A 23,698-nucleotide genomic window follows, 5' to 3' on the forward strand; every position below is an offset into this window, starting at 1 on the left:
GCTGCCAAGTGTTTGCAGACAACTCTGTCTTCCATGCAAACTACTGGTAACCGCGGCAACCTGCTAATAGCCAAAGCAATCACAAGGAGGTTTTCAGTGCAACAACATATCACTCTTGGCAACCAATTTCATTCTCGCTAAAGCTAGCAACCACTTTCCAACCTTTGTCTAGCAGCTAGTTGTTACCAGGGGGGCACTGACCAGTCTCTTGCACTGAATTAATGAGGCAAATAATTTCACAACAGTTACCAGTGACTGCCTCCAACAGTTGCTAGATGATTGCAGAGTGGTCTCTAGGCCTAAAGCAAATCCATTACATACAGAACATGCTTGTGAAGCCATTTACAGAAGATAACAGTGGCAGATGATCACAGAATTCTTTCCATTATACAATAAAAAATACTGGGAATTATCAGTGTTACTTCTCAGCCTCCCAGTAGACTCACGTACGGTATCAATTTGAAAATCCTACAGTATGTCACCTTGTTTTTGAGTTATCGCATTCACAAGGTTTTCAGAAAACTTGACCTCTGACCTTGACCCTGAAAACTAAAGGGTAAAAAAGTTCCAAAAACCTTAACAACATCCAACCAAGTGAAAAACACAGGAGGTAAGTACTGTACTAAGTCCACCAAAATGTTACCACAACATAATTTTTCATAGGATCTAAAACCATTAAGACCAGGTTACAGCTAAAGTATACAAACATTTTAGATACTTGATCATAATTTTTGGTCTCAGTGAGGGATATTTCACTCTGCCTAATTTAGCTAATAATTTATGTTTATTAGATGTTTGTTAAATGTTTAATCTCTGTTTGGTGTAGATTTATTTTTTTACTGTGTAGATTCTATCAGTACAACAATACCTTTCCTTTTAGCAATCATTATCCATCACTACTGATTTCTACAGATCTTTTTTCATACATCTTACAGCAAACTACATCTGTATCTGTTTTCACACATGAACTCCTAACAATTTTGGAAGAGTGAGGCCAGGAAATTGTGTTCATTTTTTCTTTCTCACACATAGCACAGAGCAGATGATAGACCCGGTCTCACTCTCTGGAAGATTGGTTTGGGATGAGGTGATGTAGAGTGTGCGAACGCTGGGTAGCTTTTATCAGAGCTGTTCTCACATCAGCTGTGAGAATAGTGGATGATCACTAAGGAGCTATCAGGTTAAAAAGATAATAAATACATCAGCAGTTTTGAACTCGGGAAAAAGAATGCTGATGTGAAAATGTCACATTGAACTTTAGAAATCTGTGACTCTACAACTGACACACACAGTTAATCAAGAAAATAATTATTGAACTAATCAATATTTTTGAATGCCACTGTCAATTTTTTTCCTTTTAACAATATGGACTTGGAGTCTTGGTTCAGTAGCTAACCCTCCAATCTATTGCATGAGGTGTGATCGCCTTAATATTTCAAAGATAAATAATTATTGGCATTCTTAGATGACACACACATGACACATTATCAACCCACTCATGACACAAATATCCAATTGCGCAGCTCTTGTGTGAGCGCATGAATATTTCAGACATCGATGTTAATACTCTACGGCTGAGCTCATCGATTATTTGTCAAGGTGGGGAAAGCGGCAGCGCCTGCTCAGACTTGATTGTGATTCAGATATTTGGAGACTATTAGAGGCTATTCTTGTCAAGCTGGGTGTCTTAGACAGGGCTGACTAATGATCCAATGGTCTCAGCCACAGCAGGAGGGATCAGTGACAGCTTAATGAGGCCACAGGGCTTCTGTGCTTACAGTGACAGAGGGAAAAGGAGGAATGTGGTGTGATGGGAGGTGTGGAGGGGGCAAAGGAAGGTAAAAGTAGTAGTGAGTAGAGACGAGATGTTTTGTAAAACCAGATAAGAAAAACAAGTTCAAGGCAAAACAGAAAAAAGTCTGGAAGAAGATAAATGAGAAAGTAGTTAGTATGCAATTTGAAAGAATGCACGGTGTAAGGTGTCCCACTGACGTCCTCCCACTCCTGAAAAGCCTGGGATTCACTCTTATGGAGGATCCCCAACAGCTCGGTGCATTTAAAGTGACAACTCAAGCGGGTGGTTTTTGTCTCCTGTGTATCCTCCTCCTCATCTTCCTGTGTTGGTGTTGGATGAGTCACCCACAGTAATAGTTAGGGAGGGTTGTGTTGCTCCTCTCGTCACTGCTCGAGATGGGGCCACCGTGGGGTGTAGGGCCTGCATCAGCATGTTTGCACCGACTGGCAGAGGAAGTTGGCAACCAAGAAAATAACAGGTTAGGTTGAAAGCAAGGGAAAACAACAGTGCGAGCAGGTGAACACCAAGCTGAAATGTTATGAGCAGTCACACATGAAGCGAATAACATGCTATGACTGGGTGCAAGAGAAACTGGCCAGTGTGCAACTGTGACGAGAGACAAATAGCAATGGCCACCTAATTTTGTCTCCATGTCAGGTGCTCATGGTTAGCAGACGTAAGCACATACTGAAACAAGTCTGTAGCCTAGGAGGAGGGACCTAACGATGAGGCGCAACGCTGCAGCAGCAGCACTGCTTAAAGTATCAGCTGCTGCTGTCCTGGTGAGATATAAAAGTCGTGCATAGTCCATGCCCAAAAACCCTAAATCAAGGGTGTCACTCTCATTTGACATCATACAGCCGACTTTGATTTTAAGTGGGCCGGACCTGTGAAACTACATGACAAATGTGTAAAATTACAGAAAAATATCTGGTAGTTTGTTGCCCATACTGTCCTGTAATTTTAAAATAAAGTTTTAGTTAATTTAGAAAACAAATCTCTTTTTTTCCCCTTCTGCTGTGGATTCACTGTAAAAAAAAAAAAAGAAGAAGAAAAAAAAAAAAAGGAACATTTCTGTGATTTCCAAAGCTGACCAGTGGGCCCAAGTGGAGTCTTTGCCAGGCCGATTCTGGCCCCCAGGCCATATGTTTGACAACTCCGTCCTAGATTTGGAAGGACTCCAAAATGTAATCATTTTTTAAGTCGTGCCAAGCCCCACCTTTGGTAGAAGTTTCATGCTAATATGTCCATAACTTTTTGAGTAAACCTGCTAAAAACCATCAAACAGGCAGACAAACTGAACCAATCATGAAATCTCCAGGGCACGGTGGAGTGAAATTAACTTGCACCATTAAAGCAGCATTAGCCACCTTCCTTAAAGTTATTTGTGTTTGCCCATGACCCACACATCTGTAAAGCAGGGGTTAGTTAAATGAAAATATAGTGACCGAAATTAAATTTAAAATGAATCTCAAGAGAAATAAGGTATAAAAAAAAATCACCATAAGAGGCTGACCGAAATCACTATCATCATCTACTGCCACAACCGCACCCTGACGAGAACTAATTTTATTCACATCTTTGGCCATTTATTTGGCCATGACACCTTTGTTCTAAAAAGAGATCCAGAAGACAGAGAACTACAAAGAAAGGGAGATGTGACCAGTTTCATCTTCTTGAAGTATTTCCCATCTGCTCACACATCCTTTCCCCAGCAGAAGGCCTAATCTTCAGTAGAGGAAAAGCAAATCTCACTTATTTCTTTTTGTAAAATGGTGCAACTCAGTAGCTATGCAAATGCCAGATGTGTCACTGTGCTCTACCTGAGACTATAAAGTAGGGCGGCAATTGTGTCTGTTCTCTGGGGAGACAGTCTTGAGTCATATAACTCCCCCAAAGCCCAAATATCCCCTGGCGAAATACTGAAGGTATACACACACACACACACACACACACACACACACACACACACACACACACTTAAAGAGCTAAAGCACAAAAAGCAGCACATGGACAAACACACATATCTGCACACACATACGCACTCATATAACCTTTAAATGCCTAAATGTTCCTATGAGGTGCAGCCACAGACAACGAAACTTCTTTTTTTTTTTTTAAATACAGCATTAGGTAATCTTCTTCAAGTGAACCCAGAAGTGAGGTGAGGAGGAGAGGAGGGAAGCTAAGAGAGAAGGAAAGACCTATAAGGTGACATCCCTAGTGGAGCAGCACAAATCATGATGGCTTTGTTTGAGAGACCTCAGCATGACATCTCACCCCTGCTGCTTCAGGAGAAAAATCGATGGCCCTGTTTTAGCTGGAGATTTAGATCTTAGATAGCCACTTTGCTAAGCCTAATACACTTACTGGTCCAAGACTTCTTACCGTTGTGAAAACCGTGATTTTTATCTCTTAGCAGCAAAGGCAAAGTATAAAATATCTTACATTACCAATCTTTCCTACCAAGCTAACAAAGCCTTCAGAAACTGATGCAAAAATACGGTTTAAGTTTCTGAGCTGATAAATAATTATGTGGTAAGATTTTAAAGATAAGAAGAAAAGAGGACCTTAAGTTGGTATAGTTTTTACATAAAAGTGCCAATATAGACTTGTTATGGTCAAAAGTGCCAAGGAAGGGGAGTATGTGGAAGCTGACATAATTTTATTGTACAGCGCGAGGGGGACACATTCTGGTGTATTAGAAGTCACAGGAAACACACAATACACACAGGAACGATGGCATTATCAGCAGTGGAGAGCACATTATTAAGGCGGGGAAAAAAAAACAATGTCCTCATTAGATGACAGGAGCATTGGTGCTGGCTTAAGTGAGACATTTCCCAGGAGACAGTGATTCATTCCCCATTTTGGATCTCTGTTTCACTTTGTTTTCGATCGCTCATTAGTTTCACTTCCACACCTTTTTTTTTTTTTTACTCTGATTTCCACTTGCTGCTTGGTTAGGTTTAGAAGCCCTGCACACTAAAAACAATCCTCAAGGCTTTTAAGTGCAATGCCAAGGGGTGTTGAGTGATAAGCACCTAGGCAATGGTGAGACCTATCTCTTTGAAACCAGTGGCTCTGTAAAAAACAACAGCATTTTAGCTCTGAAAATAAGAACAAATGGTTAGAAAGACCTGTTAGAGACATCATGCACTGGTTTGGTTAAATAATTAGACATAAGCAGTGGAAATAGTGAATGTAAACAAACTGCTTTGGAGCCCAAAATAGTATTTCTGTTTATAGCTGAACGCATGGAAGTTTTAGTCAAGTATATTTGCTTTAAGATAATTTTAAATGTCTCAGCATGTATTGCGGGCATGCTGTGAAGGGTCCGTCAAGGTGAATGATGCATTAATAAGCGAAGGCCTTATTACAGTAAACAAGTCAACAGGTTGTGAGTCATTTTCATGAAAGCGAAGCTGGTACGTGACACCTCTTAGCCGATTTTAAAGATCATCATCCACGGGGGAAAAGAACATGTATTTTTGGACTAAAATGCAGCAATAAACCTACAACACCCCCCGCCGCCCCCTTCCCCATCTCTCCTGTGGTCCCTCCCTGGTGGTGACATTAAACACTGAGCTGCCTCCGCCTCCATTCTACGGAATAGGTCAGCTCCCTGGCTGCCGTCTGCCTGCAAACACACACCTTTTACCAGCCGGTCTGCAATTACACACACACACACACACACACACACACACACACACACACACACACACACACACACACACACACACACACACACACACACACACACACACACACGCAGAAGGAGGTATGAGTAGATGCAGAGGCTCATACGCTAATGAATGCAAGTACACACACACACACCTCATATACTGTGGGTGTATAAATTATTCATAGAACTTTGAATTTATTCATCTAATAAATTCAATTGCCTGACTTCATTATCTTGAAGTGCTAAATAATACTATATTTATGCTTTCAACTTAGTCAAGTTCTTATTAACAATAAAGGGGGCATTTCAGTGTTTGTTGTTGATCTTATTTATCTCAGCAGCTGAATAAACAATATTAAGTCTAATAAGTTTCCCATATCCCACTGACATTATTTTAGGATACATTAAGGCAGAATCAAGTTTGAATGACATTTAGTTACTGCATTTTTTAGTTACAGCAACATCAGTGTGTTGTTAATGTGCCATTCGATGTGGGATAAGAGTTGCTTATGTTTTGGGGGAAGTGTCACAAGCTGACATGTACAGTCTGTGCTTGACTGACAAAGGCAGTTTGAAAAGTAAATAAGCAGTAGACTGCGTGTTATTAACAGTGATTTCAAAGCTCCACAACAATATCTGTAGAGCATGCAGGTACATGCACTTTTGCATTCTTGCTAACCATATATTTAGCTTTGTAGCCTGCAAAGTGACATTAGTGCAGGACAGCACATTGGAGTATGTTCCCAAGTTAAATAGGCTCATCAGGGAAGCTAATATGGCTTATTGTTGAGTCTCCTGGGCATCAGTGTTGTTGTTTGATTACGCTGCCTACGCTTTATAGCATTAACATTCATCTGGCTGTTTTCATATACATCAATGGATATTCAATTGTATTTCACTGGGATAATGCAATAAAATCGGAGGATATACAATATTCTCTTTGTTTATTTATGACTCCCTCAAGAGCTAATAATGGTATCGACTTTTGGTAATGGAGCACCAGGATAATGGGATGATCAGATTAAGGAAAAAGACCACTGAACCCTAATAGCCAAGGAGAGACTGCTACGCTAAGGTGTGTTATGCAATGACATGCTAACTAGACAAGTTGTTGTGTAGCTTAAAGAGCTAAAGGAGGCAAGTGTGGTGAAAGCAGCAATGGCTGAAACCATTCAGGAGTGCTAATGGAGTTATATGTTTAGTTTATGATTCAATACTGATGAGCGATTTAGTTTTTTTGTACCTTAGGTATCATAGACAAGTTTATCCTTACATGCTGAATAAGAAGACGGACACTCAAAAGCACAGGAGATGGCAACAAGTTGCTGCCTTAGTGGCTTCACTCAAGATCACTGATAGACAGTAAGAGTCAGGAATGGAAGTGCTTTGTGTTATTATCCTGAAATTAACTATTTGTTTGAGACAGCAGGCCAAACCAATTTAGGGTCACTCTGTAATATCCCAGCTATCACTGGAGAACTCATATGCATTTTTCTGGATTATGGGAGGAAGCAGGAGTACCGGAGAAAACCCACACAGACACGGGGAGAACATGCGAACACCGCACAGGCCGGCCAGTGGAGTCAAACCCAGGACCTTGGTGTGAGGCGACACTGCTGCCTCTGCACATTTCCATTGGCTAAAATGTTTCCTCTGAAGCGCTCTTAATAGATTTTTACTTGCAATTAATTTTGTCATTTGTGAGTCATCACTGCTCGAGGCAAATCGAGCCATTTGGAGGATATAAAAAAACAAATCTGCAGTGCAACATTTATGAGTTATGACCAAGCGTAACCCAGATGCTCTACTAAAATCTTACTGTGGCAGTGAGCTAATAAAAACCCACAGCTTTTGGGTCATCTGACACCCGATAACTAAGAAATAAACAATATGAGCAATACCAGGGTGATGGCAGCTTCATTGAATGAAATTAATGAATTAGAGCAGGTATAATGCAGTCCTGAAAGATGCTGAAAGGCTCCACCGGGGAACTCTGTGAATACTTCTCAGTGGGTTCATGATGAAGAGTAACACCTTTCACTTTACGTGCACCCCATTTTCTCCAGTTATTAATATAAACGCACAGATCAAAGCAAGTTTTTAAGTTCCTCTCATATTTCCTGTCTTGTGCTGGATAGGCAGAAATGTTTGCTGCTGCTGACCAAATGCTTTTCACATGCAGGAGACGCTGAAGGCAGAGCGAGATTAAGACAGCACACACCTGCACCGAGTGTTTGTGTGTGCGTGAGTGTTGACTTTATGACAGCAAAGCAAGTCTTATGTCCCTGGTCAGTGTTTGCGGTCGCATTCATGATGACTGAACGGCAATAAAAGCAAATTGCAGGAGCTGCAGGAAGAAGTGATGAACCTGAAGAAAACGTGATGAATGAGGTCAAAGGAAAGGGAGACGAGAAAGATGCATGAAGGTTGGGATTCAGATCTTTACAGAATTACAGACGTCTGATGGTTAAGTAAGCACGTATGCATTCATCATGAGAAAACTGAACCTGAATCCAGACTCAATGTTCTAGTTTATTAATGTCAGGCAACAAAATGAGTCTTGATATCAGTGTGGAATTTGTTGGATGCCAACAGAGCCATGACAGCGACATCTGAATAAGAAATGAACATATGATAATACTAAATCTCTCCGCAATCCAGGTTGTTGTGCACATTAATCATCAATGGCGAAACTCAATTTGATCTTTATGAAATTACGCTCAGCGGTGAAGTGTTCATGCACTGTCATTAAGTTATTAAATCAGGTTAGGCTCAGTAGTTAGCTTCCTCGTCTCGAAGACTTCCCAACAGGCCACTCCAAGTCTTTCACCTGCTGAGACTGCAGGCTTTATGACTATTCATCTTCTACCCTTCACCTCAGTGGGGAGCAGGATCTGGCACAATCTTTAGTCTGTCTGCACTAAATGAGCTCCCGTTCATTCGGCAATTACATCCACTGATGAGTGCTTGTGTGTTTGGAATAATTAAAGACTGAGTAAGTGTCTTAGAGCAAAAGAAAAAGAACGATTTTGCTGTTATCTGAGGAGACTGCTGGATTGCACACCTCAAAAGTTTTTATCCAGGTTGGTGAACTCGGGCAATGGAGGTTCCCTGATGCAATCAGCATAATGGAAAATAAATAACCCATTTAAAAAGGTCAGAGTTTCTATTAGCCACTTTGAAGTCCTCTACAAAAGTGGCATCTGAAAACCCCCCAAAATGGACCAACCTCTCAAGGAAGAGAAAGTCCAACTTAACAGAGATCAAACCAGGTTAGTGTGAAGAGTACAAAGGGGCACAATGACACAGAGTCTCGACCCAAGAGATGCAAGCATGTCGGGGAGGCTAAACTCCTCGACAGTCTACCTTTCTGAGCGACTCGTCTCTTCAGTAACATTGCAGCCACAAGCACTGGCTCAGACTGACATAACTGGGGCAGGTATCTGTGTGGGTGTGTTACTGTGTGTGTACTTGACTGAGACAAAAAAAACAATCTAAAACTTGCATAAATAATTTAAAAGCAATGCAACCAAGTGGTCATGGCAACTAATAAACAGTACAGACAGTAATGATTTACTGATTTAAAACAGTAACCTTTTACACAGTTTCCTCGCCCGCTCATGACCGCAGCTGAGGTGCCACACATGCATCTGTCTTTTATTGATTGAATGTTATGGTCTATATATAAATAGATACAGTCCACATTATCTAATGAAATGTGGCAGCTTTACCATGTTTGTGGTAATAACTGTGAAAATGGAAAATATATATATCAAAAGGACTGCCTTAAATCTTCATGACATAAATTCAACAAGGTGCTGGAAGCAATCCTCAGAGATTCTGGTCCATATTGATCACACAGTCGCTGCAGATTTGTTAGCTGTACATCCATAAAGAGAATCTTTTGTTCCATGACACCCCAGAGGTGCTTTATTAGATTGACAAATGGTGACTGCAAAGGCCATTTCAGTACGCTGAACTCATTGTGATGTTCAAGGAACGTGTCTGAAATGATTTGAGCTTTCTTTATAGTTTTATTTCAAGTTGCTTACTTCAAGGAAGACCCTACGAAAGCCACTACACTGTGATTGTAACAAGTGGTTATTTGAGATATTGTTGCCTTCGTATCTGCTTGAAGCAGTCTGGCCATTCTCCTCTGACCTCTGAGATCAAAATCCCAGCAGATCAGCACTTCCTGAAATACTCAGACCAGCAAGTGTGGCACCAACAACCATGCCATGTTCAAAGTCACCTGAAATCACCTTTGCTTTCTACATTCTGAAGCTACGTTTGAACTTCAGGAGGTAACCTTGATCATGTCCACATACCTTGGACAGCTGCCATGTGAGTGGCTGATTAGATGTTTCTAGCAGAAATATGCCAATTAAAGTCACATATCATCATAAACTGTACTGACATAACATCATACAGTCTTTACAGTAACTGCCAGTATGTTTATATATGAGGGAATGCTAAGGCCAGTCATGGACCATGTGGGGTCTCCATGAGGCCCATTTGCAGGCACGCTAATTATACTACCGTCTGCCTGTATCTCCATTGTGCCCTGATTACTGCTCCTCCTCTTGCTCATCACAGCCTGGTAAGGATTGTCCTTTTGACACAAACAGCATATTATAAACCACATTCTCCTCCTTTTGTCTCCCCCATTACACCCTTCCTTTCCCCTCCATCTTCCCACAAGCAGAAAGCCCTCCAGCTTACAGGCGCCTTGCTCCATTTCGCCTTTCGTTTAGAGAAACAACAACACTGTAGACATTCCCTTTCTAGCCTATGTTTCCCATCGTTGCTCGACTTCCATAGTTCCTTTTTCCCACCCTTCATTTCTTGTGAGCATCTCACATTAGCTACCTCTCTAACTTTTCAGGCTACTTTTAAAAGCCCAAGGCCCCCGGTACGGCAACCCACTAATCTGGATGTGAATATTTCTCTTTTTTCAAAAGCAGCTGCACTCTGGGCAAACACGTTTCTCCGCTTTCGATTTCCTCTTATTAAAAGGAGAAAATTAATTCTCATCCATGACCTAGCCACATTAATTAAAATTCCAAGAGGAAGCCGCACATATGGGCCATGCATTGCATGTTAATAAGGAAGATGAATCCTTCCATTTGTGCTGATATAATATCTGTGTTAATCTTCAAGATGATCACGCTTTAATTACCCTCCATAACAAATGCGTTGGTCACACAAAGCTGGAAGAACTGTTCAGGGGAAATGTATCGTCATTAGCTCATTGACTCTTTAATCTAAACAATATTTGAAACCAAGCGTCCTGTAAATAACGTACCAGCTGTGTGGGATGAAACAAGTCTGAGGATTTAATCTCTGTGTCCACTGATATTATGTAGCTTTTAGTTACGCCTATAATTTTTCAGAGTTTTAGAACTTTATTAGCAGTAACACAGCTGTTATTCTGAAACTCTGTAGTAAATCTTTGCCATCTTCATAATTACTTCGCACTAATTTCCACCTCCCGTGCTTGCTTTCCTCTTCAGGTCTTGGGGGTTTATTTAGGAAGGAGGCTTCTGTCATTTTCCGCCTGTAAGCAGATTTTAATGAGCTAATAACTGTTAATAAGTAGAAGGAAGTGCCACTTATCATACATGCTCCGGAGTATGAACAAGTATACAGCAGAAGTGAAAACACAAACGCAGCGGTGTTGCATAATCACATTATTAAATATGTTGTCTTTCGAAAGAAGACAGTTGGTGTTGCTTTATTCAGCTGTTAGAGCCACATTTGCTGTTTTATCTAGCTAAACATAACAGAAAATAGACAAATTAACTGAGATTTTTTAGTGGCAATAATAGTTCTGGTCCAGCAGCTCTGGAGCCACATCACTTTTTCTTATCTCCACTGGATACCTGTTAGTTTAACAAAAACATGTGACGACGCCTGACTGTTAGTCTCAACCTTATCCTCTGCATGTGTTCCAGATTTCTAGCAAGCATGGCAGGGCTCAGCAAGTAGTGCCAGCTATAAACACCTGAGCTCCGCATTCTATAAATGACTATAAATGTATGGTTGGCTTCTTTCTGCCTCACGCTTAACTACCTGTTTGTCACCATGCCATGTAACAGCTTGGTTTCTCTTTAGTTTCTTTGCACTTGCAACACCAATAAACACTTCTACACCCATGCACGTCCTACACCCCAATCTTACTGATTTGCACACCTTAAAAATTGCTTTGTTAAACTGCTGAACAGTGTGTCCACCTTTTTTGTAGGGGTGTTACGAGCCAGGTTGTGCAACCAGATCCCGGATGAGCCCCCAATTTGTCACAACCTTGCTTATTAGCAAATCAAGAAAATCAGGGGTTAAGGGTGTAACTGCAACTGCAAAGACAGCATAAAAAACTGAAGAGAACACAAGTTGATGACGTGTACACATAACTAGCTATGGACTACAACTAACAAAAAATAAACTTTACTTATGAAGAAAAAAATCTCTCTTCCTAAGATTGTTAGGAAGATTTTTTCACTTTTACCATTTGGGCTTGATCTGCTGAATTTTACTTTAAAAATGTTTTTAAAAAGAGTAGTTTAACTATTTTTAAAGATATTACGTTATTACCATATTGTTTTTACTGGTAACAAGTAAAATGGCCTCAGAATTCTTTTGAAATCACAATTGTTTTACTCAGCTGGCAATTAAACAAAAAACAAAACAAAACCAACCCCCCCCCCATACTACTATAATTAATAACACAAAAGCATTTCATTATTGTGGGGCAGTCGTGGCTCAGGAGTTGGCGGTTTTGTCTTGTAATCTGAAGGTTGCCGGTCGTTGTGTCCTTGGGCAAGACACTTCACCCATTGCCTATGGTGGTGGCCAGAGGGCCCGGTGGCGCCAGTGTCCGGCAGCCTCGCCTCTGTCAGTGCGCCCCAGGTGCAATGTAGCTTGCCATCACCAGTGTGTGAATGTGTGTGTGCATGGGTGGATGACTGAATGTGTAAAGCGCTTTGGGGTCCATAGGGACTAAGTAAAGCGCTATACAAATACAGGCCATTTACCATTTACTATGTAATATCAAAATAGGGAATATCATAAACAACCATTGGAAGAGTAGTAGTAGTAGAATAATAGTAAAACATTTTAACTATTTCTGTCTAATTTATACAAATTCATTTCCCTCTTTTTTGTGCCATCATACTTTTTGAAAGTTTTTTGCCATTGAAACTAAGATGCAGTGTGTAAGAGGTGCTGACTTATTGGCTTACTAGCTCAGGTCTTCTAAATTTCCCTATACTTACTGCTGTGCAGGGACAACACTGCTATAACAGAAGCAGGCAATCGCAGGAGTCAGCCGGTGGCTGCGCTACAGTACAGACGCCCCACTGAGGGTGTTTGGGTAAGCTGGCCATTTTTTAGTGCACACGAGCTGGATGATAATAAGGGCAAAGAGACCGGAGGCGAGGAGAAGCAGACTGTGTGCTTCACTGTGTGAGTGCTTTCCCTCTCTATCCAGAACAGGCTGGGGAGAGTCACGTAAAAACCGTGCTTGGCACACTCCAACATTTACATACGCTGCATTTAGGCAATGTGTGATGTATTATTTCACACACCATATCAACAGCACAAAAAACAAAAAAACTTCTAAAGCCAAGTGTGTCTATGCACTCACACTCAAGCACAGTGTAAACATGGCAGGGATATCAATAAAATGCATTTACTGCAGATGAGATTTACACATTTCCTGTGCAATTAGGTGAGCAAGGCTGGCTGTTTAAAAGCCATAAATAGCATCTTAGTGACGCTGTTATCATGCCCATCATGCACTTTCTGTATACAGATGAAGGTCTTGGAAGTACCATAACACTCCTATTCTGTATAAAACTGAATCCTGCCTAAGGACAGCATGTGGATAACCTCAGGTGTCCTCACCAAGCTCTAAATAAATGCATTAACTACCATGTGGGCTTATGAAAGCAGGCATGATACTGATAACTCCAGATTGCAATTTGATATCTCTAATTAAATCAGCAGCTAATGTAATTGCTCAAATTTTCCAGCTGTTCAGACATCTGAGATTATTGAGCTTTTTGATTCTGATAGTTAAACTACGTGGTTTCATGCACACCATGTCATTAACATAGCATTCAGGCCTGTGCATAAGTCTTGAGCCATCTCTCTCTCTTTTTTTTTTTCTTTGAAAGAGCCAGATGTTATTATATTTTTTTTAAGTGGTCTGCAGAATAGTTCTAAAGCCTTCCTGAAGGTCTTTCTAAGTTTTTGTTGGACTTTGGCTGCTTTTTCACTGATTTTCAGTCCAGTTTTTATGTCTAACCATTGTCATGGCATGTCCTTTTATTCATTAGGTGACTTAACACTGGCCTATGAATAATTCAAGCATAAAAAAGGGACCAAACTCTAGTGCTGTGTCTACACACAGAGAGATTAGCAAGTAACAAATTTTAAATGTCATCTTTAGACACATTTTTAAGCAATATGAAAAATGCCCAAAACAAACAAACAAACAAAAGCCAAGAAATTTTTTGGTTCAACATGGATGGATGAAGTCAGAGAGGTACAACAGTAAGCGTTTACAGCCATCTGTAAAACATGGTGGAGGATTTGGGGGCTGCATTTAAACCAGTGGTGTTGAGGCCTTCTCAAAATTAATGGGCTTATGAATGCAGAAAAGCCCAGTGAGATTTTGACACATCATGCGATACCATCTGGAAAGGAACAGCTTAATTTTTTTAGCACGACATCCCAAACACACTATAAACACAACTGTTCCTAAAGACTACCTGAATTGACATGAAAGCAGCTTTAGCAAGTTCAGGCTGTGATGAAGAACAACGGTGATCATACCCAATATTGACTTTCAAGCTTTTTTGAATTGTACAAACTCTGTTATGCACGATTTAATAGATTTCTGTAAAAGACAAAGTTATAACACTGATGACCACATCGACACACCTGTTGAACATATTTGTTATTCCCATGCTTATTCCCATGAGGGTCTCTACAAATAAAAGGAATATTTTTGACTAAAATCTTCTAAATTTGTATGCATGTGCTAATATGTTCATCAATAATAACATACCTAACATTCTTAATAGCATAAATTTAATTTGTATCGTTTGACACAGAACAATAAAACTGCTGAAAACCCAAAAACAAATCAACAAATCTGGTTTAATCATAATAATAAAACAGAAAGTAGAAAAATGTTTTTCCACATGGTTTCTCTTTGAGAGCAATCTGTGTGGAATTACCAGAGGCTGTCTCAGTGCGGGACATCTGTTCAGCCTAAAGTAAGGTTGCTTACTACTCAACACGCAGATTGTGATTTTTGACTGAGAGCAGCCTCGTGTCCCTCAGTGTCATGGCCTTGCATAATCACGATGTCAGTAATATAAGAGGCGATCTGTTCCGTTGAGTTAATGACACACAGCAGAGATTCATTTTTTGACCTTCTTCTCTTACATCCTGCACAGAGTATATGTCAAGTTAATTCATCATCTTTTTCCCGCTCTTGGGCTGAACTCTGCAGCACGTGTTGACGCACCGAGTGAGGCTCGGCTCTCTAAGCTGTAATCTGCTCTCTGTGCATTTCAGCATTAACATGTAGAGGGATTTGATATTGTGTAAGCCACGTTCTGTTGCGAGCGTGTTAGGCTAGCTTACACAGCTGTTGCTGCAGATCAAAGCTGAGTTGATGGGAAGGTAATGGCTCGAAGCTGGGAGACTAATGGGGCGACACACTGCTAAAATGTAGGCTACTGTATTCTACGGCAGACGAGCCTAATGCTATAGCAAAGCACTTTGGCATGTATGTGATGTATAGCAGCTAGAAAGAAATCTGAAAACATCAGGAGTTTGAAAGTGAATTAAAGGACAATTTTAAATTTAAGTAAGTAACAGTAAAAGGGAATAAAGGGAACACAGATATCGAGAGTAACTGGGCTACTACACTAACTGTATGAGGACAGAGACTGCAACTTTTCAGGGTAAAAAAAACAACAAAAAAAAACAAGCAGTCAGCTGTCACAGCTGCCAACAGCATTGGGAGGAGATGGAAGGAACAGGGGATTTGCCATTTTTCAGCTCACCAACTGTCAATGTGTCAAAGTGATGCAGAAACATGCAGAAACTCGACTCTTTTCATCTAAGTCGTGATGCCCTGGCTCTTTTCCTCCATACAGGTAGGCAGTAAGAAGATGACAGTCTACAGGTAGTCTCCTCCAGCCAATTAAAAAAAAAAAAAAAAGCCCGCCACATTGGGGCTTTTTTCCAGCACAAATATATGCAACATTAACAACATAAGCATCTCTGGGGGGATTCAGCATGCAGTGAGTGATTTTGCACTTACAGTCATGTCATCAACATCAGTGTTGAAGTGTATGTATAGAACCCCCCGTATTTACCCGTTGCACTACCAAAAACTGTTACGCTACTTGGCACATTGCTTTTGCAGAACTCCAAAAACACTGACTTAGATGTGCTGTTTTGTAATCAGTTCACAAGAAAGGGTTAAACCTCACACACACGCACCTGTGTCACAAACACCAGGACAGTTGGTGTTATTTTTGTGACCAAAAGGTCACACCTAATGCGATGAAAACCAAGCCAGAACGAAATGTTGGTCATTTCTTGGTCATGTTTACTGTGCTGTGTTCCCTCTCACCTTGTGTGGTCCGTGTCACCGCTGTACTCTCTCTGAGGTTTCGAGTTTCTTGTGTTATTGTATTTTTGCATGTTCAAGTTTAAGAGTATAGCAATAAAAGTGGCCTTTTTGAGTTTACGTTCTCCCTCTGGAGTCCTGCATACGGTTCCATCCTCCACCTGCCACACAGCCGAAACATGACCAGATGAATAATGGATCGAGGGGAAAACTGAACTCTTAAAAAGAATCAAATGAAACAGATTAGAAACTCACAGTTATGATTCCAGTTTAAATTTCACCTCATCCCTCTTCTTTCTTTTCAACACATTAAATGAACTTAAAGTAATGGATGCTTCACTTGCAGAGTCTCAACAAAAACTGAAAACGATGAACTCCTCAGTTAGTATTTACTACATGCTTCTTGTGCTGAATTGCCTACAGGTGCTTGTGATATTACATCCACCTCTTGTGGCATAAGGCAGAGAAAGTCAAGTGTACTTTCAGTGCCACACAGTCATGTGTGCAGGTTGATTAATTAGCTCAAGTCTCCCGCACACACATAAGTATTCTGACTGACACACAGCCCTCTCAATGTCTTGTTTTAGCTCATCCACAAAGCACTTTTCTTTCTTGAGAACTACCGAGCTTGTGGTGATCTCACTAGCAAATTCATACTTACAATTATTTTTCTCTCTCTCAGCTTTCTTCGACACCATCCTCATTTTCACCAGAGCCAGTTGCTAATAGCTCTCCCTTACAGTGTAGATTTCAGCAGAGTCAGAATGTCAACAAGCCCGAGCACTGATGGCTGCTGTCATGGGGAGCAGAGGGTACAAGTTGGCCTTACTGGTTTACATAGATACTTTCTGAGTGTGGGAATTGTAAAAGTCTCATGAATGCATCACAGTGGCAACATACTTTAGGCCAAAAAGCTGTGCACGTACACTATACAGAACTGGTGGAGATGAATGAGATTAATGAATTAATTTGCTTTACCCCACTGTTTAATGTTCTCCCCAGTCAGCCTTCTGTAGTTCTGGTGGCTGGCTAAGATTCATCCAGTGTCACAACCAGTTTACCAGTCCATGCACATTCGCATCACAGCCAGAGTCTGCAAGCTTCAAGCATGGCAGGGTCTTTATTTGCAAATGCTGCCATACACGTGCCTGTTTGCAGTCCTCCCATAAAAACCAACAGCACGTAGCTCAAAGTAAATGACATCGTGCATAGGAGGAATGCTGATTGGTTGAAAAGTGGTCTAGAGAATTAAAAGGATGACAGTGGAGTTAAAAAAATGGGAGAAATGTGAAAAAGAAACTTTTAAAAAATGACCAGCAGCTGCAGAAGCAAGAGACTTGTTGTTTGTGACACTGCCCCCTGGTGACAATAAACCACTACAACATGTAGACAACACACTACGAAGCTGTCTGCAGGTAAAAACCGACGCAAACAGACACAAACGCATTGCATTCCTGCAAATCTGTCTTTAGCATTCGCTTGAGGCAGGAAAGAGAAAGAAATTTAACTCTCACATGACATCAAAGCTAGTAAAAAATAAAACCACATCACAGTAGAGACATTAATGGCTCTTACACATCCTAATGTGATACTGAGTTGGAATATAGCCGCCAACTACACCACCAAAAATTTTCACCATTCACGGTGTTACCAGCTGTAGCACTGCAGTAAGTCCAGTCCGTGATCCGTCAATAAATCATCGCATTTCATCAAGCTGGACAACATCCAGCTGGTCGGGATAATGATGTCAGATTTTTCCCAGAAGATTAGGAAACGGCATGGGAGAAGAGTGTTTTGGGCAGTTTTGATCCAGCTGTTTGTGCAGACATTACCTCAAGTTTATTTACAGAGCTGGGAGATGGACCTTATTACAGATGAAACAAACAGTCAACTGGAACAAAACCAGCATTTTAGATAACGGAATAAGTGTGGGAGATTTTCAGAAAAAAAAGGCTTCTAATTGTTAGTCAGCAAAACAAACTTCAAAAATTTTTATATTTTACAGCTTCAATGTTTTTTTTAAAAAAGAGGTAAAGTTATGTAACCAATCAGTTGTGAAAAATATAATGTTACATGCTGCCACTGAGTCTCTGGGAAGGATAATACAACTCACCAAGAGAAAAAGATGATGGTTGCACTGACGGGGTGATGATAAGATGGATATGTCATATATACTAAGATTAAAAAGGCTTTGATTGTGCACAGTTAAAGTGAAGCACAGCTTGAGAAAAAAAAAAGATGGCAGAGCTGACTCTTAAAATAAATATCAGAAGGCTGGTTGGAGAGAAACAGAATAATCTCCTCAGACACAGCAACCACATCTGTCAATGAAATCAAGTGAAATCACAAAAAAGACTTGATCTGGTCAAAGATCTGGGCCGATTGTGAAAATGTAATCTGGTTGTGAAATACATATTGTTTCTCCGTGAATGAGTCACCTTCATTCACAGGTTTCAGAGTGATCCTTGACTGATAATACAGAACTATTTACCGCCTACGCCTCAGTGTGCTGAATGAGAAACAGAAAGAGGAAAGAGAGAGAGGGCGCCTTTCACTCACATGCTAATCTGAACATCTCTCTGTCTTCTCCATGTCAATCTGCGAGTGGATCAAAGCATCTGCTGGACAGATGACGCCATTCGCACGCCGAGGCTGGTGCAAGGGTCACTCTCAACCCACAGTGCAAAAGGGACTTAGGGTGTATGTGTGTGTGTGTGTGTGTGTGTGAGTAAGAGAGAAAGTGACAGTGAGTGTGTGTGTGTGTGTTTCCAAGCCTGAAGCCAGACTCAGAGAGCCTTGACACCACACATGCTGAATCAGAAGCTGAGGTGCAGAGATGGGGGAGTGTGTGGAGTGATGGTGAGAGGGAGGGATTAACAGGTGCTAGTGAGTCATTGTCACTATTAAACGCAGATACTTCTTAATGCATTAGTGCATGATGGTAAAATCATATATACTCATTAGGGAGAAGGTTTTTCCTGCGCTTGCTGAAGCCACCGACCAACTGGCCGCTTGGTCCTTTAGTTTATTACTATTATGCGTGGAAATTGTTCTGATTTAGGAAAGTGTCAAAAACTGATGGAATTAAATAAAATGAAGTGCTCTGCAGGTTTTTAAAGCTCTGTCGGTGAGTAAGTCCTGTATCATCACTGAAATTCAAAGAGGTTCATACCCTATTCACCGTTTGCCAAAGCTAGCCGGTGGATAATGTGGCAAAACTCACAATGAGCACTTCAAGCTAGCAATGTAGGTGTACATGTTAGCAAGAGCGAGAGAAAGGGAGGGAGAGATAACAGAAGCACAGAAAGATAGAGAGGAATAGTTAGGCATGAAGACAGAGCAGAGTCGAGGAGATACATGGATGAATAACAAGGAAACAGCCCAGGAGTGCTAGAGAAAATGAGCAATGGGCCTCAGAAGGTGGGAGAAATGAGTAATGACTGTTAAAGTAGTTAAATCGAGATGAAGAGAAGCCAACAGAGAGTAACCGCATTAATAAAAAGTTGAACACCAGGCATTAAAGATGTGCTCTTTCTCTCTTGATTGCCTGGGATGTAACCGCTTTCACCAAACTGTACTGGGTTTATGTTTTCTTAAACCACTTTAATGGCGTTTGATGTTATTTAATGAAGAAAACACGGAAATTTTTGAGAGGAGGTGCTGATCACAGAGTATTGTCGCAGGAGTTAATCAAGCATTTGAGACAATGCAGTCATTAAAAACAAAGCTTTTGATTACAGTTTGTGAGAGAATATTAGCGTGAGAGTGCTCCTAGTCTTCTAATCGGCTTTGCGAGGGAGCATTCATTAGCAGTTCTTTCAGTCTGGTGAAGCTGAAATGTGAGAACACCAGAGCCCAATTGGAGTATTATGTTTGCCCACTTAAAGAAGATGAAGAGCTGGAGATGAAGAGCTGGTTTGACAGGATGGGGAGTTTACAGTGTTTTTCTTGCAGCGGGCGGTGTGGCCGTGCTTGACCAAGGACAGATCGCATCATGGCCGGCGGAAAGGGGAGGCTGAGGTTCAACTGTTACAGCAGGGTCGCACGTGCGCCCCTGACAAGGATGCTGTACCCCGAGGGACCTTTGTTCCAACACCACCCTGAACCAGACAGCGTCACATGCAGTTTGAGGAATAAAAGAATATAAACACAGGCCATTTACCATAAAAGATGACCAATGAGGGATAATGTTATCACACCTGATGTGTAGATGCAAAAAACAAACAAAAAGTGCCTCACATGTTTTATACTACAAATAGATGAATGACTCAATATAGTCACTATTGTAAAATCAATACAGTGATCTTACAATACAAGAAATCTCTCTGTCTGTCTGTTCGTCCGTGAACTCCTCCCAAACCGTCAGGAGCTGAGCATCCAAATTTGGCAGGTACATCTCAGGCACCTGAAGGTTCTTATCTACATTGCGACACATCATGTTGCCTAGCAACGGCATAAAATGAGCTGCTTTTAGCATTTACGTACATATAACATCTTGCAAAAACATCGGATGATTTTTGTTTCATACAGTACCATCTAATTTATATCCACAAAAGCTGAATTATGCCTGCCATATTAGGATGTCACAACGTTGCCTGGCAACCACCGAGTAATAGGCCAAAATGACCTGGGTTTGGCCTTTATGCATCTATAATATCTTTATTTCAAGACAAAAAAATCTCATTTATATCCATAAAAGTTCAATTATATGTGTCCCTAGCAACTACCTAGCAACAAGCTAAAATGACCCATTTCCAGCAAACTAGCAACATCCACCACCTCTGTTTTTGATACTTTTCTCAATATGGTCAAGTTTATCAGCCAAAAGCATGCACAGGCACAAACTTGACAATTTTGTCACATTGGCATGTACTAGTACGATATTTTTGACATAATGTCTAAAAGTGAATGCAGTCTTTAAAGATTTTAAAACACATGAGAGAGGTTTTATTATCTTTTTATATCTGACAGCTTCATCATCACATCCAATAAATCTATCAAATCCTACATTAAATACATCCTAACAGCTACGCTACAGACAGGTAAATGTTGATCATTTAAACAACTCTGAGACAGAACCACATTGTATATACTAATTTACCTACATTAGGCCTACAGCATTTTTTCCTTATTGATGTTCGCTTTGGTTGTAAATGGAGTGAGAAACGATTGAATCAGGGTTAGATTTAATATTGCTTTTAATTTGTTCATTTTTTGTAGTTTTTCTGTGGGATTATATAACTAACAAAAATAGTGCGGTAAAGGTTATATCACCCATCGCTATTTCAGCAGATGTTTTGTGAACACATCATTATAGAAGGAAATGTTAATTTATGCTGGGCTAAGTTACTCATCATGTATTTTCATGCTTTACTCTTGTGGACTCTCTTCATTACACTTTCTGTGGAGACTCTAAATATAGTGGATAAATCCTGTAATTAATTCCTACTTCAGTGTTTACACACAGAATCACACTGAGCTGTGACACGTCATAGAACTTACTACATATACTATATATATTATTTGACTGGGAGTGCAGATAGATGCACTCAGGTGTATGCACAGAAAAACCTGGAGTCATGCAAAGCATTCACTTACATCTGTATCGGGACCCTTGTCGGCTCCGGGACACGAGAAGGTGACAAACTCATGGCACCGTTTGTGGACCACGAAACAGCAAACTGAGAGAAAAGAAGAAAGAGCAGAGAGTTTTACAGGAACAACTTATGGCACAATATTGTGAGCTGTTTTGTCTTACAAGTTTATGAAGGCCATTCAACCATAAAATCTGCTTCTTTAAAAAAAAACATTTGCATTCACAAAAAAGTACCGTCAATCCAAGTTTCAGACAAACAGTTACGAGATAGAAGGAGACACAAAGAGGAATGTACTTGTCCATTGTCACAAACAAATGCAAGCAGACAAACAGACTGAAATGCATGTGTACACCCACACTCACACCCACTCAAAAAATGTTTCTGCAGCTCTCGGCTCTTTACAAGCTGTTGGGGTTGATACCAATTGTATCATTGTCTCCCACTGAAATGGGATCCGCCTATACCAAAGTGTCACTCAGCGTGACACGGCTGACATGACATCTGACGCTGCTATCAAGTCAGCGATAGTGGCATTTACATTTGGACTCTGCCGCTGATCTGGAGGGGGGGGGGGGGGGAGCAAAAATGTGGACATCTGTGACAGCTGGCGCGCGAGCTGACTCCCTCTCCGTCTCTCACTCTCTGTACCCAACAGTATTTTTCTCTTGCATTGTTTGAAATTCTTCATTCTTTCTTCTTTATCCATTCTCACACAATCTGTCTGCTTCGCTCATTGTCAAGCTGCCTGCTTGCTCATGTGCACTACTGCGCTCTCCCACTATCATATATGTGTGGTTTTGTCTGTAATTCTGCCAGCAAAGCCACACAGTTGCCAGACAATCTGACAAGCATTGGTTAAACAAGAGAAATTAGTTTGCTGCCGTCCAAGAAACAGCAGGGGTTTTGACTGAAAGGCAGTTGTATCATTCTGCTGGGCTAATTAGATACTTTTCAAATAGATAGTTAGATACTCATTTAGAGATCATTAGCATAACTGTGAGCGTCTTCAACATAACGCTTTAGCGTAGCCCTAATCCTAAACTAATAATCAACTGCGATTTCTTTTTGTGTTCTTGCCTGTGGTTAGTGCCGAGCTGGTGGCAATGTACAGTATGAATTCATCTCTTTGAGTAATAAACACAAAATGAAGCAGAGAGGGAGGGGATGGCACACAAAGCTCAGCAAGAATAGTAGCCCACAGTGATTTATCCCTGCTCTGAAGCTGTCATCTGTGCCATTTGTCATTTTCATAATGTACAGTACACAACAGCCAAACCAGGCACTCAGTACAGGTGTAAATGCAAACAGTGGGGATTTATGAAATCAGGTCCATCCATGCTTGCAATATTGCTATATGAATCTTTGGTCTGTCATCGCACACATAAAATGCTATGACTGAGATGGGATTCACTGATGTAGTTAACTGGGTTAAAAACTGTTGTGAAAAAGAATTTCCAAAACTATATTAAGGGTGCACTTGATTATCACACAATAAACACAAAGTCAGTTAAACTTCAGGGATATCATTATGTCCAGTTAGGAAGCAGAAACCTTTGTGAATCAGTTTCACCTTCTTTCGTATAAATTAAAAGTTACATTAGGCAGAGTGGAGAACCTCCAAAAAGTAAAGGTTTAATAGGTGGTTTTCACAGACCATTGCTCTCTTTCTGTTAGTCCTGACTGATTTTTCTGTAGCTTTGCCTTTTGCTAGTAGCCTAGTCACTCCTGCTAGCATTAGACGCTACCATCAGCCCTTTTAGGTTGCAGAGGTAGTTCAGCTTCTTCAGGATACATGCTATCACCACGCTGTCATCTTATTACTATAATGTACTTGGAATTCTGTACACCACTAAATAAAAACATAATAATCACATAAGTATGATATGCTGCTAAATATGTCTATTAATGACAGTATCCAATGCTAGCATGCTAAATACATACTAAATCCTTAGAATTGCCAAAGAAACAAC

At 40.6% G+C, this 23,698-nt stretch overlaps 1 protein-coding gene across 3 annotated transcripts in view; it reads right to left on the bottom strand.

The window, feature by feature from the left end:
* prkcab (protein kinase C, alpha, b) overlaps positions 1–23,698 on the bottom strand; it is a 148,834-nt gene that overhangs the window by 56,665 nt on the left and 68,471 nt on the right. For 2 of the 3 annotated variants that reach the window (XM_082532009.1, XM_082532008.1), the window contains exon 3: positions 21,730–21,812. The exons of the other annotated variant lie outside the window; for it this stretch is intronic. In XM_082532009.1, coding sequence (XP_082388135.1) covers positions 21,730–21,812 — 83 coding nt within the window. The remainder of the gene's footprint in view (positions 1–21,729; positions 21,813–23,698) is intronic. 3 annotated transcript variants of the gene reach the window in all.

This window comes from Aulonocara stuartgranti, assembly GCF_965226115.1.
Source record: "Aulonocara stuartgranti genome assembly, chromosome: 4".
Lineage (NCBI taxonomy): Eukaryota > Metazoa > Chordata > Actinopteri > Cichliformes > Cichlidae > Aulonocara > Aulonocara stuartgranti.